Raw genomic sequence first — 16,689 nt, 5'->3', positions numbered from 1 at the left:
CAACAACTAGTGCAAACGACTGGCACCCCTTGAGATATTAATTTTGAGTGATGACATGACTCTCAGTCCCCCATTTACTGCAAAATGGACCAGATGGGGTGCCATTCGTTTGTGCTACATTTGCGCTAGTTGTTGGGACACCCCTGTTATTGTAAGAGTTGGCACGCTCAGTCAACCGCAACGGAGAGCCTGCGATTGACGTCATCACTCGAAATATCTCAATATCTATAAAACGATAGCAGCACAAATGTAGCATAAACAAATTGCGCCATTTCATGTCCATTTTACAATAAATGGGGGGCTGTGTGACGTCATCACTCGTAATTAATATCTCAATATCTCAAAAATGATAGCAGTACAAACAAATTTTTTTACAGTACAAACGAGCACCAACGAAGCATCAACGATTGACACCATTTTTAGCTATTTTGAATTAAAGGGGGGGCTGGTTGACCGCAGATTGATCTATAAAAGAATTGTAAATATCTTAAAAATGATAGCAGCACAAACAAAACTTACAGCACAAACAAGCACAAAAGATTAACATCATTTTTATAGAAATTTGATGGCGGGCCAACTTCACTGAGGTGTCTTCTTTTCATGCTACACTGGTGTAAAAAGGCCTTTAGGATTTATTTTCATTGCCAAAATTATTTAGGCCTATATGTATTAAAAACAAAAATAATGAGGGACCATTTATAAGACACAATTGCATTAAGTTCCTTTTTTTTTCCACCCTCAGACGAAAATTGTAACCCTAGCTTGCTGAGTATTGTCCAACAGTTAGTAGGGCCAACAATGGCTCCTCTTGAAATCGAAAATCAGACTGCTGTGGTGATCATTAGCACAGAGGATCCCGTCCCCAATACACCTTACCTGCAGTGGTGGGATGGACAGAGCATTGTTGGTCTGACTATATTTGTCCTGTGCATCATCTACTCGAGGTAGGTTCAACTACAATGAGATTAAGTAGGAATACTACCCCTGGTGTGATTTAAAACAAGGCAAAGCAAAGTGTGGAAATAATATGCACATTCTTGTGTCTTCAGATTACGGACGATTCATTTTTCTTGTGTTAACTTGGTTTCCCCAGCATTCGCTCATCCAGCACAAGCCAGGTGAACAAACTGACCATGGCTTCCAAAGACTCTGAAATGCTTCCTGAGGACTGTAGTCTGGAATTAGCGGAGGAAAGGAGTGGACCAATGCGAGTGAAGGACAATGAACAAGATTTAGTCCAATACAGCTATTCCTTTTTTCATTTCATGCTTTTCCTGGCCTCACTTTACATCATGATGACCCTCACACACTGGTACAGGTCAGTAATGTCATTAAAACAGCTATCATTTGTATGTAAGAGTACCCTGAGTTTTATCATTTGTTCTATGATTGACATTAGTCATAGAATTGCTGTCACATTTTACACTGAAGGCATAGCAAATACAGAAATGGATAGACTTTCCATTAGCCTAAACAAAGAAAGCACGATACACTGTTAAAAAAAAAAAAAAAAAAAAAAAAAAAACCTATAGAGTTTACTCAATAAAATTGTGGTAACAATTTACAGTCAGTTTGATAGTGTAAAGTTTAGCCAATTTTACTGAGTAAATATTACCTAAATGCGTCAATAGTAATAAACTCAAATAATTTGGGTAAGGTTTACTTGACTTTTTGAAACAGATTATATCACTTAATACTTGTGTAAACTGTGTACTGTAGTGTATTTGTATTGTATTTTTTACTGAATGTGTTTTTTATTTTTGATAAATACTACTTAAAAAACGTAATAAAAAGTTAAAACGTAATGACTATTGTAGATAGTGATACCTGGCTGTGCAGTATCTGCCAATACCGATATGATTCCGATACTACTCCGTTTGGAAAATAAATACATTATATATACATATATATATATATATATATATATATATATATATATATATATATATATATATATATATATATATATATATATATATATATATATATATATATATATATATATTAGGGCTGTCAAAATTAGCGCGTTAGCGGGCGGTAATTAATTTTTTAAATTAATCACGTTAAAATATTTGACGCAATTAACGCACATGTCCCGCTCAGACAGATTTAAATGACAGTAGAGTGTAATGCCCACTTGTTAATTGTGTTTATGGAGTTTTGCCGCCCTCTGCTGGCGCTTGGGTGCGACTGATTTTATAGGCTTCATAACCCATGAGCATTGTGTAAGTAATTATTGACATCAAAAATGGCAGGCTACTAGTTTATTTTTTGATTGAAAATTTTACAAATTTTATTAAAACGAAAACATTAAGAGGGGTTTTAATATAAAATTTCTATAACTTGTACTAACATTTATCTTTTAAGAACTACAAGTCTTTCTATCCATGGATCGCTTTAACAGAATGTTAATAATGTTAATGCCATCTTGTTGATTTATTGTTATAATAAACAAATACAGTCCTTATGTACCGTATGTTGAATGTATATATCCATCTTGTGTCTCATCTTTCCATTCCAACAATTTATTTTACAGAATATATATATAATTTACAGAAAAATATGACATATTTTATCGATGGTTTGAATTGCAATTAATTACGATTAATTAATTTTTAAGCTGTAATTAACTCGATTAAAAATTTTAATCGTTTGACAGCCCTAATATATATAAATATATATATAGAATATATACAGTATATACTATATACTGGACTGTCTCAGGAAATTAGAATACACAATATTCTAATTTTTTGAGACAGTCCTGTGTATATATACAGGACTGTCTCAGGAAATTAGAATACACAATATTCTAATTTCCTGAGACAGTCAGTGTATATATACACAGGACTGTCTCAAAAAATTAGAATATTGTGTATTCTAATTTTCTGAGACAGTCCAGTATATATATATATATATATATATATATATATATATATATATATATATATATATATATATATATATATACACAGTGCCTTGCAAAAGTATTTGGCCCCTTGAATCTTGCAACCTTTTGCCACATTTCAGGCTTCAAACATAAAGATATGAAATTTAATTTTTTTGTCAAGAATCAACAACAAGTGGGACACAATCGTGAAGTGGAACAACATTTATTGGATAATTTAAACTTTTTTAACAAATAAAAAACTGAAAAGTGGGGCGTGCAATATTATTCGGACCCTTTACTTTCAGTGCACCAAACTCACTCCAGAAGTTCAGTGAGGATCTCTGAATGATCCAATGTTGTCCTAAATGACGGATGATGATAAATAGAATCCACCTGTGTGTAATCAAGTCTCCGTATAAATGCACCTGCTCTGTGATAGTCTCAGGGTTCTGTTTAAAGTGCAGAGAGCATTATGAAAACCAAGGAACACACCAGGCAGGTCCGAGATACTGTTGTGGAGAAGTTTAAAGCCGGATTTGGATACAAAAAGATTTCCCAAGCTTTAAAAATCTCAAGGAGCACTGTGCAAGCCATCATATTGAAATGGAAGGAGCATCAGACCACTGCAAATCTACCAAGACCTGGCCGTCCTTCCAAACTTTCTTCTCAAACAAGGAGAAAACTGATCAGAGATGCAGCCAAGAGGCCCATGATCACTCTGGATGAACTGCAGAGATCTACAGCTGAGGTGGGAGAGTCTGTCCATAGGACAACAATCAGTCTTACACTGCACAACTCTGGCCTTTATGGAAGAGTGGCAAGAAGAAAGCCATTTCTCAAAGATATCCATAAAAAGTCTCGTTTAAAGTTTGCCACAAGCCACCTGGGAGACACACCAAACATGTGGAAGAAGGTGCTCTGGTCAGATGAAACCAAAATTGAACTTTTTGGCCACAATGCAAAACGATATGTTTGGCGTAAAAGCAACACAGCTCATCACCCTGAACACACCATCCCCACTGTCAAACATGGTGGTGGCAGCATCATGGTTTGGGCCTGCTTTTCTTCAGCAGGGACAGGGAAGATGGTTAAAATTGACGGGAAGATGGATGCAGCCAAATACAGGAACATTCTGGAAGAAAACCTGTTGGTATCTGCACAAGACCTGAGACTGGGACGGAGATTTATCTTCCAACAGGACAATGATCCAAAACATAAAGCCAAATCTACAATGGAATGGTTCAAAAATAAACGTATCCAGGTGTTAGAATGGCCAAGTCAAAGTCCAGACCTGAATCCAATCGAGAATTTGTGGAAAGAGCTGAAGACTGCTGTTCACAAACACTCTCCATCCAACCTCACTGAGCTCGAGCTGTTTTGCAAGGAAGAATGGGCAAAAATGTCAGTCTCTCGATGTGCAAAACTGATAGAAACATACCCCAAGCGACTTGCAGCTGTAATTGGAGCAAAAGGTGGCGCTACAAAGTATTAACGCAAGGGGGCCGAATAACATTGCACGCCCCACTTTTCAGTTTTTTATTTATTAAAAAAGTTTAAATTATCCAATAAATTTTGTTCCACTTCACGATTGTGTCCCACTTGTTGTTGATTGTTGACAAAAAAATTAAATTTTATATCTTTATGTTTGAAGCCTGAAATGTGGCAAAAAGTTGCAAGGTTCAAGGGGGCCGAATACTTTTGCAAGGCACTGTATATATATATGTATATATACTAGTATGTACTAGTATATATATATAAAAAAAAAAAAAATCGTTGTCTCGCCCACCCGGTTGGTATGGTCTCTCCACTCAAGCTCGGGTCCTCTACCAGAGGCCTGGAAGCTGGAGGGTTCTGCGCAGGATCTTCGCTGTGCCTAGGATTGTGCTCCTCTGAACGGAGATGTCGGTCGTTGTTCCTGGTATCTGTTGGAGCCATGCACCCAGCTTGGGGGTTACTGCCCCTAGTGTCCCGATCACTACTGGCACCACTGTTGCCTTCACTCCCCACATTTTCTCCAACTCTTCCTTCAACCCTTGATATTTCTCTAGCATTTCGTGTTCTTTTTTCCTGACGTTGCTATCGCTCGGGATTGCTACATCTATCACTACTGCTGTCTTCTGATGGTTATCCACCACCACTATGTCAGGCTGGTTGGGCATCACCAGTTTGTCTGTCTGGATCTGGAAGTCCCACAGGATCTTGGCTCGGCTGTTCTCGATCACCTTTGGAGGTGTCACCCACCTCGACTCCGGGGTCTCCAGTTCGTACTTGGCACAGATGATCCTGTACACTATGCCTGCTACCTGGTTATGTTGTTCAATGTATGCATTGCCTGCCAGCATCTTACACCCTGCTGTGATGTGCTGGACTGTCTCAGGGGACTCTTTGCATAGCCTGCACCTGGGGTCCTGTCTGGTGTGATAGACCCCGGCCTCTATTGATCTTGTGTTTAGGGCCTGTTCTTGTGCTGCCATGATCAGTGCCTCCGTGCTGTCCTTCAGTCCGGCCTTTTCCAGCCACTGGTATGTTTTCCCCATGTCAGCTACCCCCTCAATTTGTCAGTGGTACACACCATGCAGGGGCTTGTCCTTCCATGATATCTCCTCAGGGTCCTCCTCCTTACTGAGCTTCTGTTGCCTGAGGCATTCACCGAGTAGGTCATCACTGGGGGCCATTTTCATGATGTACTCTTGGAGGGACGTAGTTTCTTCCTGGATAGTGGCTCTGATGCTCACTAGTCCTCGGCCTCCCTCTTTCCGCTTTGTGTAGAGCCTCAGGATGCTGGACTTAAGGCCGAGTTATACTTCTGCGTCAGACCTACGCCGTCAAGGAAGAATCGAGTTACGACCCTACGCCGTAGCCTGACGCGCACCTCTCGATTTTTGTAACCTTCGCGTCGCGTAGACGTGTAGACGTAGCGAAAACGGACTGTGATTGGTCCGCTCAGACTGTTGTTTCCGGGCGAAAACACCGCCATTGTAGAATAGAATCAAACATTATTTTCTACACGCAAAAATGCACCAAGCCGACGGGAGTATCATCGAAGAGCAAGTCTCGTCAAGAAATTATTATTGTGACTGCCAAATGGCAAGGTCGGCGATCGAAAAAATAAATAAATGGAAGAACCACCGAGACGTGTGTGTTCGGAATCGAGTGGCCACACGAAGCGGTGACACAGTCGGCCAAAAACTGCCAACTTTTTATCACTTTATGTCGTATTTTTGGTTGGTGCACTTCATCATTTACTGTGTACATATGTTTCAAGTATATGAAGAATAAAGCACAGATCTGGTGTCAAAAGAGTTGTTTTGATCTTTAATTTTCAATAACAGACAGTTCACACACACAATACATCATCACTGATTGAGAGTACCTCGGTGCTTTTTATGATAACCTTAAAATCAAGCCTCCCAAAGCAGTTTGGGAAGTTCCCTAGACGCCAGAAATCTGCTATGGCTTCCCACTGGCTGGTTGTAGGACACGGCAAACAGGCTGGAGGGCTTTGTAGACCTTGAACGCAGTGCTCGACGCCAGTTTGAAGCTAGCCGCCACAGCTAGCTCTCTCCACCCGAGCCTCTGTGCGGCATCAAAAGTCGGCCAGACCGCCTCGAAACCGTCTTCTGCGTCGCCTGCCCGTCAACATTTGTATGTTCAATATTTATTCAGTGTTGATGAGCAGAATATTTACTTTCAAGAGTTCCATCTTGCATTGTTTATTTTTTCTACGACTAGCGGAAATAAACAAGCATGCCCCAAAACCGTACAAACATAACGCCACATCCCTCTAGTGGCTTGGCGGTGAATTACAGAGCAACGCGTTCCCTCACCGCAGAACTATCGAATGTCGAATGACGCCGTAGTCGCTACGCCGTCACCGCAACGCGGGAGTATAACTCAGGCTTTAGGGTGAAACCCTCCGTGCATTGTAAGGAGCTTCCTTGTCTTGATGTCGGTAGCCTGCATCTCTTCCAGCGGCCAGGATACGATGCCGGCCGGGTATCTGATTACTGGTAGGGCATAGCTGTTAATGGCCTGGATCTTATTCTTGCCATTCAGCTGACTCTTGAGGACCTGCCTCACCCTCTGTAAGTATTTGGTTGTGGCAGACCTCCCAGTTGCTTCCTCATGGTTCCCATTTGCCTGTGGGATCCCCAGGTATTTGTAGCTGTCCTGCACATCAGTTACGTTGCCTTCAGGTAGTTCAGCCCCTTCAGTGGAGATCCCCTTCCCTCTTCTGGATACCATTCGCCCACACTTATCCAGTCCGAATGACATCCTGATGTCATTGCTGTATATTCTCGTGAGATAAATCAGGGAGTCGATGTCACGCTCGTTCTTGGCATACAGCTTGATATCATCCATGTAGAGGAGGTGACTGATGGTTGTTCCACTTCGGAACCGGTACCCGAAACCTGATAGATGGAGTAGGACGGATAGATATATATATATGGCGGAAAACACAGACAAGACTGAAAAAGCAGTTTCTGCTGTATTTTAAGCCAAAACAACTGTTGTGTCTGATAGAACAATATGTCTATATGCTGCCATAGCAGATTCATGGTCCATTAAGCCCCCGAACTATTCTTAATTTGTCCCTTTTACCCTGGAAAACCCCATTTACAGACGTGGTGCAACCGCTTTTGTTCCAACTCAGCCATAAAAAGAAGCTCAGCAATTATATTTATTATTCAAAATGTCTATCATTGTTAGCTTAGAATCATTATTCGATGTCCAATATTTTGTTTGAAAAAAATTGAACGACTTTAAAAAATTATTCACTCGTATATTTAAAACTTTTAAACAAATTACATCAGAATGAAAAAAATGGTGTCTGTAAAAAAGTCACGGATATCTGCCTCATAACTATTGCTTAATTGTATTTTTTTGTTACTTTCGCATTTTCCCCGATATATTAGATGATAAATAATCGATTCGAACAAAGAAAAACGTTTAAAAGGGTAAATATATGAAAAAGAACATCACCACCACTCTTTGATGTCTGCATCACGACCCTTGTTATATTACCATGTTTCACCCATAAAATTCCAAAAAAAATCCAGCGGTGGCCATTCACAACTGTGTCTTGACACTCAGTGATACATGCTACATGGAGTTTTTGGATCGAAACAAAGTAAGTATACGATAATAATTTGTTAAAGTCATGGCGTCTGTAATTCTGCTCTTCCGTGCTCTCACCTCCAGATAGGGTTTTGCTGTTTAAAAAACTTTTTTTAAATGCCCTACTGTTCAAAATTTTTCTTTCCCCAGAAAATTGAGATTTTAAGCTTTCATAATTATTACTAAATATCATAAATAAGATTGTCTAATGGTAGTCGTATGAAGCTACTGTCAAATAAAGTGTTACCAAAAAACATAACCAGCAATTATTGATACAACTGGAACAGTAACTGAAGAAATAATTAGTACACAACATGAATTTTGATTGTTATTTACATCTGTAGCGCTGCAATGCATGCGAGGAGGCATGTTGGACAACAACAGTCTTGACAGCAGGTTGCAGCAAATGTTGACTGTCTCCCCCTAGGGAGCAGTGATGATCAAATGAAGCTTCTTGAAGCAATGAAGCTTTGAACCAATTGACTGCAAACCTCAATGGCAGTCAATTGGTTCAAAGCTTCATGGTGGTTCATTTGATCTTATGAAAGTTGTATGATGCTGCCGTCAAATAAAGTGTTACCGGTTAATATCTTTTGGTGTAAATATCCCAGAATACAGTGAGAACAGCTGCGGTTTATAGTCCAGTGCGGCTTAGCTATGAGCAAATGTCGTATTCTTGTCAAATTTGGTGGGTGGTGGCTTATAGTCAGGTGCATCTTATAATGCGAAAATTACATTACTGCAAAATGGGACATTAAAGCAAAAAAATGAACTGCGGGGTACCCCAAGTCACACACACACGACAAAATGCGTGCAAGCATTTTAACTTTCATCGGACTTGACTTTTGGGCTGTAAAAATGGTGCCACTTCCAGAAGAGCCAGGCGCACAAATTAGCTGTCCTGGGAGGCGCCACTTGTCCCTTTGTGGTCTCCACTTCCAGGAATTATGCGCAACAAAGCGTTTGTATTTGATACTAGCCAAGTGGTGTGTGTGAAACATAGAAATTCATTATAAATGTGGGACGTTTTTTTTTTTTTTTTTTTTTAATCACTAATTCAGACATTTCCCTTCCTGTTTGTGAAGTAGGCATTAGCAGTGTTGGAATTTCGGTTTTCATAGTTATTGTAGCGTCCCAATGGACGTCTGAGAAAGAATATTTTATACATGCTTATAAAACACATAACTGCTGTGATACTATATTCATTTGTGAGACTGTATCCATCCAGGTTCGTGTGCTGTGTGCTGCACATATAGTCCTTTGAAAATATGATAATGGGTTTCTGTGGACTGCCTTATCTGATTTGACTCCCTCTTGTCCAAGGACGGGCTCTTGTCCAAGGACAGGCTCTGGATGTTTTTCTGTGGAAGACCACCAGATTTGGGCAATAATAACCTTCACTTATGTTTCCGTAAAAGGCATCGTTGCACAGTAAGCAACGCCCTTTCTTCAGTATAAAGAGGCTAAACTTTTATTATCACCTTGTACTCCTGCGCGGTTACAGGCTTGTCTGGACCGCATCATTGTACCCTTGAGATATATGTATATATATATATATATATATATATATATATACATATATATATATATGAAGTTCATTTGGGCCATTTATTGATACTTGTCTCGGTGTTCTAACAGGAACTTCCCTGACAACAACAATATACAGTGCCCTGCAAAAGTATTCGGCCCCCTTGAACCTTGCAACCTTTCGCCACATTTCAGGCTTCAAACATAAAGAGATGAAATTTAATTTTTTTGTCAAGAATCAACAACAAGTGGGACACAATCGTGAAGTGGAACAAAATTTATTGGATAATTTAAACTTTTTTAACAAATAAAAAACTGAAAAGTGGGGCGTGCAATATTATTCGGCCCCCTTGCGTTAATACTTTGTAGCGCCACCTTTTGCTCCAATTACAGCTGCAAGTCGCTTGGGGTATGTTTCTATCAGTTTTGCACATTGAGAGACTGACATTCTTGGCCATTCTTCCTTGCAAAACAGCTCGAGCTCAGTGAGGTTGGATGGAGAGTGTTTGTGAACAGCAGTCTTCAGCTCTTTCCACAGATTCTCGATTGGATTCAGGTCTGGACTTTGACTTGGCCATTCTAACACCTGGATACGTTTATTTTTGAACCATTCCATTGTAGATTTGGCTTTATGTTTTGGATCATTGTCCTGTTGGAAGATAAATCTCCGACCCAGTCTCAGGTCTTGTGCAGATACCAACAGGTTTTCTTCCAGAATGTTCCTGTATTTGGCTGCATCCATCTTCCCGTCAATTTTAACCATCTTCCCTGTCCCTGCTGAAGAAAAGCAGGCCCAAACCATGATGCTGCCACCACCATGTTTGACAGTGGGGATGGTGTGTTCAGGGTGATGAGCTGTATTGCTTTTACGCCAAACATATCGTTTTGCATTGTGGCCAAAAAGTTCAATTTTGGTTTCATCTGACCAGAGCACCTTCTTCCACATGTTTGGTGTGTCTCCCAGGTGGCTTGTGGCAAACTTTAAAGGAGACTTTTTATGGATATCTTTGAGAAATGGCTTTCTTCTTGCCACTCTTCCATAAAGGCCAGATTTGTGCAGTGTACGACTGATTGTTGTCCTATGGACAGACTCTCCCACCTCAGCTGTACAGCTCTGCAGTTCATCCAGAGTGATCATGGGCCTCTTGGCTGCATCTCTGATCAGTTTTCTCCTTGTTTGAGAAGAAAGTTTGGAAGGACGGCCGGGTCGTGGTAGATTTGCAGTGGTCTGATGCTCCTTCCATTTCAATATGATGGCTTGCACAGTGCTCCTTGAGATGTTTAAAGCTTGGGAAATCTTTTTGTATCCAAATCCGGCTTTGAACTTCTCCACAACAGTATCTCGGACCTGCCTGGTGTGTTCCTTGGTTTTCATAATGCTCTCTGCACTTTAAACAGAACCCTGAGACTATCACAGAGCAGGTGCATTTATACGGAGACTTGATTACACACAGGTAGATTCTATTTATCATCATCGGTCATTTAGGACAACATTGGATCATTCAGAGATCCTCACTGAACTTCTGGAGTGAGTTTGCTGCACTGAAAGTCAAGGGGCCGAATAATATTGCACGCCCCACTTTTCAGTTTTTTATTTGTTAAAAAAGTTTAAATTATCCAATAAATGTTGTTCCACTTCACGATTGTGTCCCACTTGTTGTTGATTCTTGACAAAAAAATTAAATTTCATATCTTTATGTTTAACACTCTAAATTGCCCGTAGGTATGAGTGTGTGCGTGAATGGTTGTATGTCTCCTTGTGCCCTGCAATTGGCTGGCAACCAGTTCAGGGTGTCCCCTGCCTACTGCCCCGAGTTAGCTGGGATAGGCTCCAGCACCTCCGCGACCCTCGTGAGGAAAAGCGGCATGGAAAATGAATGAATGAATGAATCTTTATGTTTGAAGCCTGAAATGTGGCGAAAGGTTGCAAGATTCAAGGGGGCCGAATACTTTTGCAAGGCACTGTACTTTCGTTGTCTGTTGCTCAAGATTTATTTCACTCAGAACAGGCGACCGTGTCAGCTAACGCGTTCAAGGACAACACGGAAATAATAGTGCTCACGAAACTGATTCAGACTAGCTTTTGACAGAGCACAGAATTGCACACTCTGTGTGTGTGTGTGTATACTGTATATATACAGTGCTATGAAAAAGTATCTGAACCTTTTGGAGTTTCTCACATTTCTGCATAAAATCACCATCAAATGTGATCTGATCTTTGTCAAAATCACACTGATGAAAAAAACTGCTTTAACTAAAACCACAAAAACATTTATAAATGTTCATATTTTAATGAGGATAGTATGCAAACAAGGACAGAAGGGAGAAAAATTAGTAAGTTAACCGTCACATTTAATATTTTGTGGCCCCCTCTTTGGCAGCAATATCTTCAACCAGACGCTTCCTGTAGCTGCAGCTCAGTCTGGCACATCGATCAGGACTAATCTTGGCCCATTCTTCTCTACAAAACTTCTGTAGTTCACTCAGATTCCTGGGATGTCTGGCATGAATCGCTGTCTTTAGGTCATGCCACAGCATCTCAATGGGGTTCAAGTCTGTGGACTTTGACGTGGCCACTCCATGTTCTTCTAAAACCACTCTGAAGTTGATTTACTTCTGTGTTTTGGATCATTGTCTTGTTGCAGCATCCATCTTTTTTTTTTTTTAGGTTCAACTGTCTGACAGACGGCCTCAGGTTGTCCTGCAAAACATCCTGATAATCTTTTGAATTCATTCTTCCATTAATGATTGCAAGTTGTCCAGGTCCTGAGGTAGCAAAATAGCTCCTTCCACCATGACTTACGGTGGGGATGAAGTGTTGATGTTGGTGAGCTGTTCCATTTTTCCTCCACACATAACGTGTGTTACTCCCACCCACACAATTCAACTTTGGTTTCATCAGTCCATGAAATATTTTAGCCAAAACTTCTGTGGAGTGTCCAAGTGCCTTTTTGCATTAAACGAGCAACAATGTTTTTTTAAACAGCAGTGGCTTCCTCCGTAGAATCCTCCCATGAACACCGTTCTTGGCCATTGTTTTACGTATAGTTGATGTGTGCACAGAGATATTGGACTGTGCCAGTGATTTCTGTAAGTCTTTAACAGACACTCTAGGATTCTTATATACCTCTCTGGGTATTCTGCGTTGAACTCTTGGCGTCATCTTTGGTGGACGGCCACTCCTTGGGAGAGAAGCAACAGTGCAAAACTCTCTCCATTTGTAGACAACTTCTCTGACTGTTGATTGATGAACATCCAGACTTTTAGAGATAATTTTGGATCCTTCCCAGCTTTATACAAATCAACAATCCTTGATCGCAGGTCTTCAGACAGCTCTTTTGACCGAGCCATGATGCACATCAGACAATGCTTCTCATCAAGACAATTCTTACCCGGTGTGTGTTTTATAGTGGGCAGGGCAGCTTTAAACCACTCATCAGTTATTGGGTACACACCTGACTTAAAATGTTTGATAAAAATTTGTTTCAGTTGTTATTTAAGTCTCTTTAGGCAGAGGGTTCACTTATTTTTCCCCTTTCTGTCATTGTTTGCATGCTGTCTTTATTAAAATATGAAAACCTATAAATGTTGGTTGGTTTTGGTTAAAGCAGACACTGTATTTTCATTTGTGTGTTTTTTTGTTTGTTTTGTTTTTTACACCTGTCCTGTTCAGCTGTTTGACACAGAGAATGGAAGTCTAAGTGCCCAGATTCTGAACAGTTTTAATGTTTCACATTGAGAGTCTGACATACTCCCATTGTGATCATTCAAAATACATTTTTATTATGACAAAGCAGCGAACAGGAAGGGATTATGGGGGGACAGAAGAAAAGAAATACAAGAGAAGAAAGAAAAGAAACACATACACAAACAACAACAAGAAATACATTGAACATCTAAACTAGTTACTAATATGCTGGTGCTATCGTCAGCGAGATGTATTTCCGGTTTACACCATGTGGGGGCCTATTGGCCAGTGAAAGAGGACAATGGGGGTGGGGGTGTCTATAAGACTATAAGCTAAGTGATTGAAAGGGGTAGAGTGTACACAAATCAGTTCTGTGATCTAGAACCCAGTAATCGTGTGAATCTCTTATGAGTGTAAGCCCGTTGGCGACCAACCCTACGCCGCCGCACCGCCAATCCCGGCACCGGAACCCCCAACCCGAGCATGCCCTACCACATCCAGCAGCACGCAAGCCCCACCGGGCGCGCAACAGCCACGCAGACGGGCGGAGGAACCACGCGGGCGCCAACCCAGGGCCACGGCCCCCACCCAGCCAGCCCGGGGAGGGAGGGCGGGCGGGGGGGGCTGGGGCCATGCGCAGCCCATCCCTCCTCCCGCCGCCCAGCAAAGGAGCCACCGCCCCCCCCCCCCCCCGGGACCCAGGGTGGTCCCCCGGGCCACCCGCGCGCCCATCAACCGGCCTTCAGGGATGGCAGGAGGGGACACATCACCAACCCCACGCCTACACCCACCCCCGCCCGAACTACCACGGGGCGATGCAAGATCGGAGACCCGACGCCCCAACCCACTCCCGCGGCCGGCAGCCGAGGCAGAGGGGAGGCCACACCCCGGGAGCCACGCCATAGAGAAAAAGTGTGGGACCCACCTACCACCCTATTACTGTGGCTGCCAGGTTCCCGACTGGCAGCCATCACCCAGCACCGTGATGGGGGTGTGAGGGGAGGGTAGTGCAATGTATGCATTAAAATAGGAGAGCTTGGCTTGCGGCAGTGGGACCGCAGCATGGAGTTTCTGCCCAGCCGCCCGTCCCACCGCCCTTTGCCGGAGCTCTCCTGTGAAGTATGATGTGTGTGGTGCATTTAAAAAAGGTGCAGGGATGGCGGGGCCTGTGGTGAGGAGGCAGCCATGAGGCTCCCCCCCCCCAACAGGTCCCAACCATCCCACAACCTTGGTGTGTGGTGCATTAAAAACAGGGGGGAGTCGGGCTGGGACTGTAAAGCCCCGTCCCAACTCTCCCCGGAGAAATGTATGAGCATGTAAGTGCCAGGGTGAAAAATATTTACAGTGCCGAAGTGAGAAGTGCGTGAGTTAAGAGGCAGGCTCCCGCGGGCGTGGCCCCGTCCACCAGAACCACCGGCCCCAGGGCGGAAGAAGCGTCAGGGCCCCGATCAATCCCCGCCCCAGACCACCCACGGCGCCTCCGCGACCGCCCACCCCCCTCCCACCCACCGAGCACCCACCCCGCACCCCGAGCGGGCGCCACACCAAGCGCCGGCGACCAGGGGGCGTCCACCCCACCGGCAAGGGACAGCAAGCCTCACACTAGGCCCCGCGGGCCCCAAGAGGCCCTGCCAACGACCCCGCCGGCCGGGGGGCAGCCGCGGCCGCCGCGGCCCAGGGAGGCGGACAGGGCCGGAAACAGACCAAGGGGAGGGAAGCGCACCCCCCACAACCCACCCCCGGGCCAAGAGGGGCGCGCGGTATGGCACCAGAGGGCACCTCCCCGGCACCCGGTACAGGGAGACGCGGCTCCGGCCGGGCGGACCTGGGAGGGAACCATGGCTGCCGCATACACCCCCCGGCCCCCACCCCAGCTCCACCCCACCCCGGCCGGCCGGGGAAGGGCCGCGGCCCCGGACCGGCACCGGCGCGGCCCCCCCACCCGCCCACGACACCACCGCGCGCCCGACGGGACCCCCCCGCACAGCCAGACGCAACCAGACAAGCCCCGGCCGAAAATCCCGGGGGCCAAGACCGGCGGCGGGATGGCCCAGGGCAGGACGCCAAAAAACTCCACCTGTAAAGCTGATAGAAGAAGAGGTTTATCAAACACCATTAGATGTATGCCAAGGACCAGTGAAGTGTATTATTTACGCATAGTTCCTTAATTGTTCCAAGTCTGATAAGTAATATATAGGGTGTTCCAAAAAAAGTTGCATATGATGCCCAGTAGCTGGAAACCAAATTGTCTATGAGTATCCTTGTAAAATAAGCCCATTGACCGACTAAACTGTGAAGGAAGAAAAAATTCATCATCTGTGTGGTTTTGACAAAGATCCGATCACATTTGATGGTGATTTCATGCAGAAATGTGAAAAATTCCAAAGGTTCAGATACCTTTTCATACTAGTAGAAATGACCATGTGGAAGGCCATTGCTCAAAGTATTTAAAGTATGGAAATAGCAAATTTATTGGGCCTCTGATAAAAGAAACTCAATGTTCGAACACAAAAAAAATGTTTTTTGAAAATATTTTGAAAATTACGGAACTCTCAATGACTATATAAATCCAAATACCTTATTGCCCTGCTGTATAGCATACGCACACCCACAGAAAAGCATTGGAATTTATTTTGACAGAAGAATATATACAGTACATGCATGTACTGTATGAATACAGTATATATGAATATACATGTTCCTAATCGTAAATGTTTACAATTTTTAAAAATATACCCAACAGAAAAATGCATCATTTTAAAATGTCTTTTCACTGGTTTTGGAAAAACTAACTGTATTAAAAATGTGTTTTTTGTTTTTTTTTCTTCTAGTCCAGATGCAGACTACACCATAACCAGCAAGTGGCCAGCAGTGTGGGTGAAGATCACCTCCAGCTGGCTGTGCTTGAGTTTATACATCTGGACCTTAGTGGCTCCCATGATTCTTACCAACAGAGACTTTAGCTGATCTGGAGTAAATTTTCCCTCACATTTTCATGTTGTGTCACATTTACCTAACGTAAGACGTACAACAACATATAACAAGTGTTCTATTGCAGCAATATTTCCTTTGATACTCGTGGACATTTGAAAATAACAGTGTTACTCATTCCAACTTGACACATTTTATGATTATTGCCTTTATATTATTGTTATATTTCATTGAAACTTTTTCTTTTTCAACTTTGTTACGAACAGTTAAAGATTGTACACGACAGTCAATTGTCGTAAATAAGTGGACACGTTTGTGAATATGCCAAACATTTACAAAATATGCTTGGTTTTATCGGTTGTGAAATGTATTACTTTTAACATACTAATGTATTCATTCACATTTATAAAAAAATAAACATTTGCTTCAATGTAAACTGATTTGTTAGAAAGTGGTAAATTAGTGTAAGGTGGATTCGTTTCCAGTGAGGGTAAGAGTCATATAGTAAACAATATACCGAGCCCTTAATTAGCCT

The 16,689-nt window shown here is 42.7% G+C and overlaps 1 protein-coding gene across 4 annotated transcripts in view; it reads left to right on the top strand.

Moving 5' to 3' along the window:
• si:ch73-267c23.10 (serine incorporator 1) overlaps positions 1 to 16,689 on the top strand; it is a 64,869-nt gene extending 48,180 nt beyond the window's left edge. For 3 of the 4 annotated variants that reach the window (XM_057845988.1, XM_057845989.1, XM_057845987.1), the window contains 4 exons: positions 743 to 944; positions 1,094 to 1,318; positions 9,332 to 9,439; positions 16,055 to 16,689. In XM_057845988.1, the coding sequence (XP_057701971.1) occupies positions 743 to 944; positions 1,094 to 1,318; positions 9,332 to 9,439; positions 16,055 to 16,190 (671 nt within the window). In that variant the 3' untranslated portion in view covers positions 16,191 to 16,689. The remainder of the gene's footprint in view (positions 1 to 742; positions 945 to 1,093; positions 1,319 to 9,331; positions 9,440 to 16,054) is intronic. The other variant, XM_057845990.1, reaches the window with a different exon arrangement.

The sequence above is a fragment of the Corythoichthys intestinalis genome, chromosome 9 (assembly GCF_030265065.1).
Source record: "Corythoichthys intestinalis isolate RoL2023-P3 chromosome 9, ASM3026506v1, whole genome shotgun sequence".
NCBI lineage: Eukaryota > Metazoa > Chordata > Actinopteri > Syngnathiformes > Syngnathidae > Corythoichthys > Corythoichthys intestinalis.
This window is presented reverse-complemented; position numbering and strand designations above follow the sequence as displayed.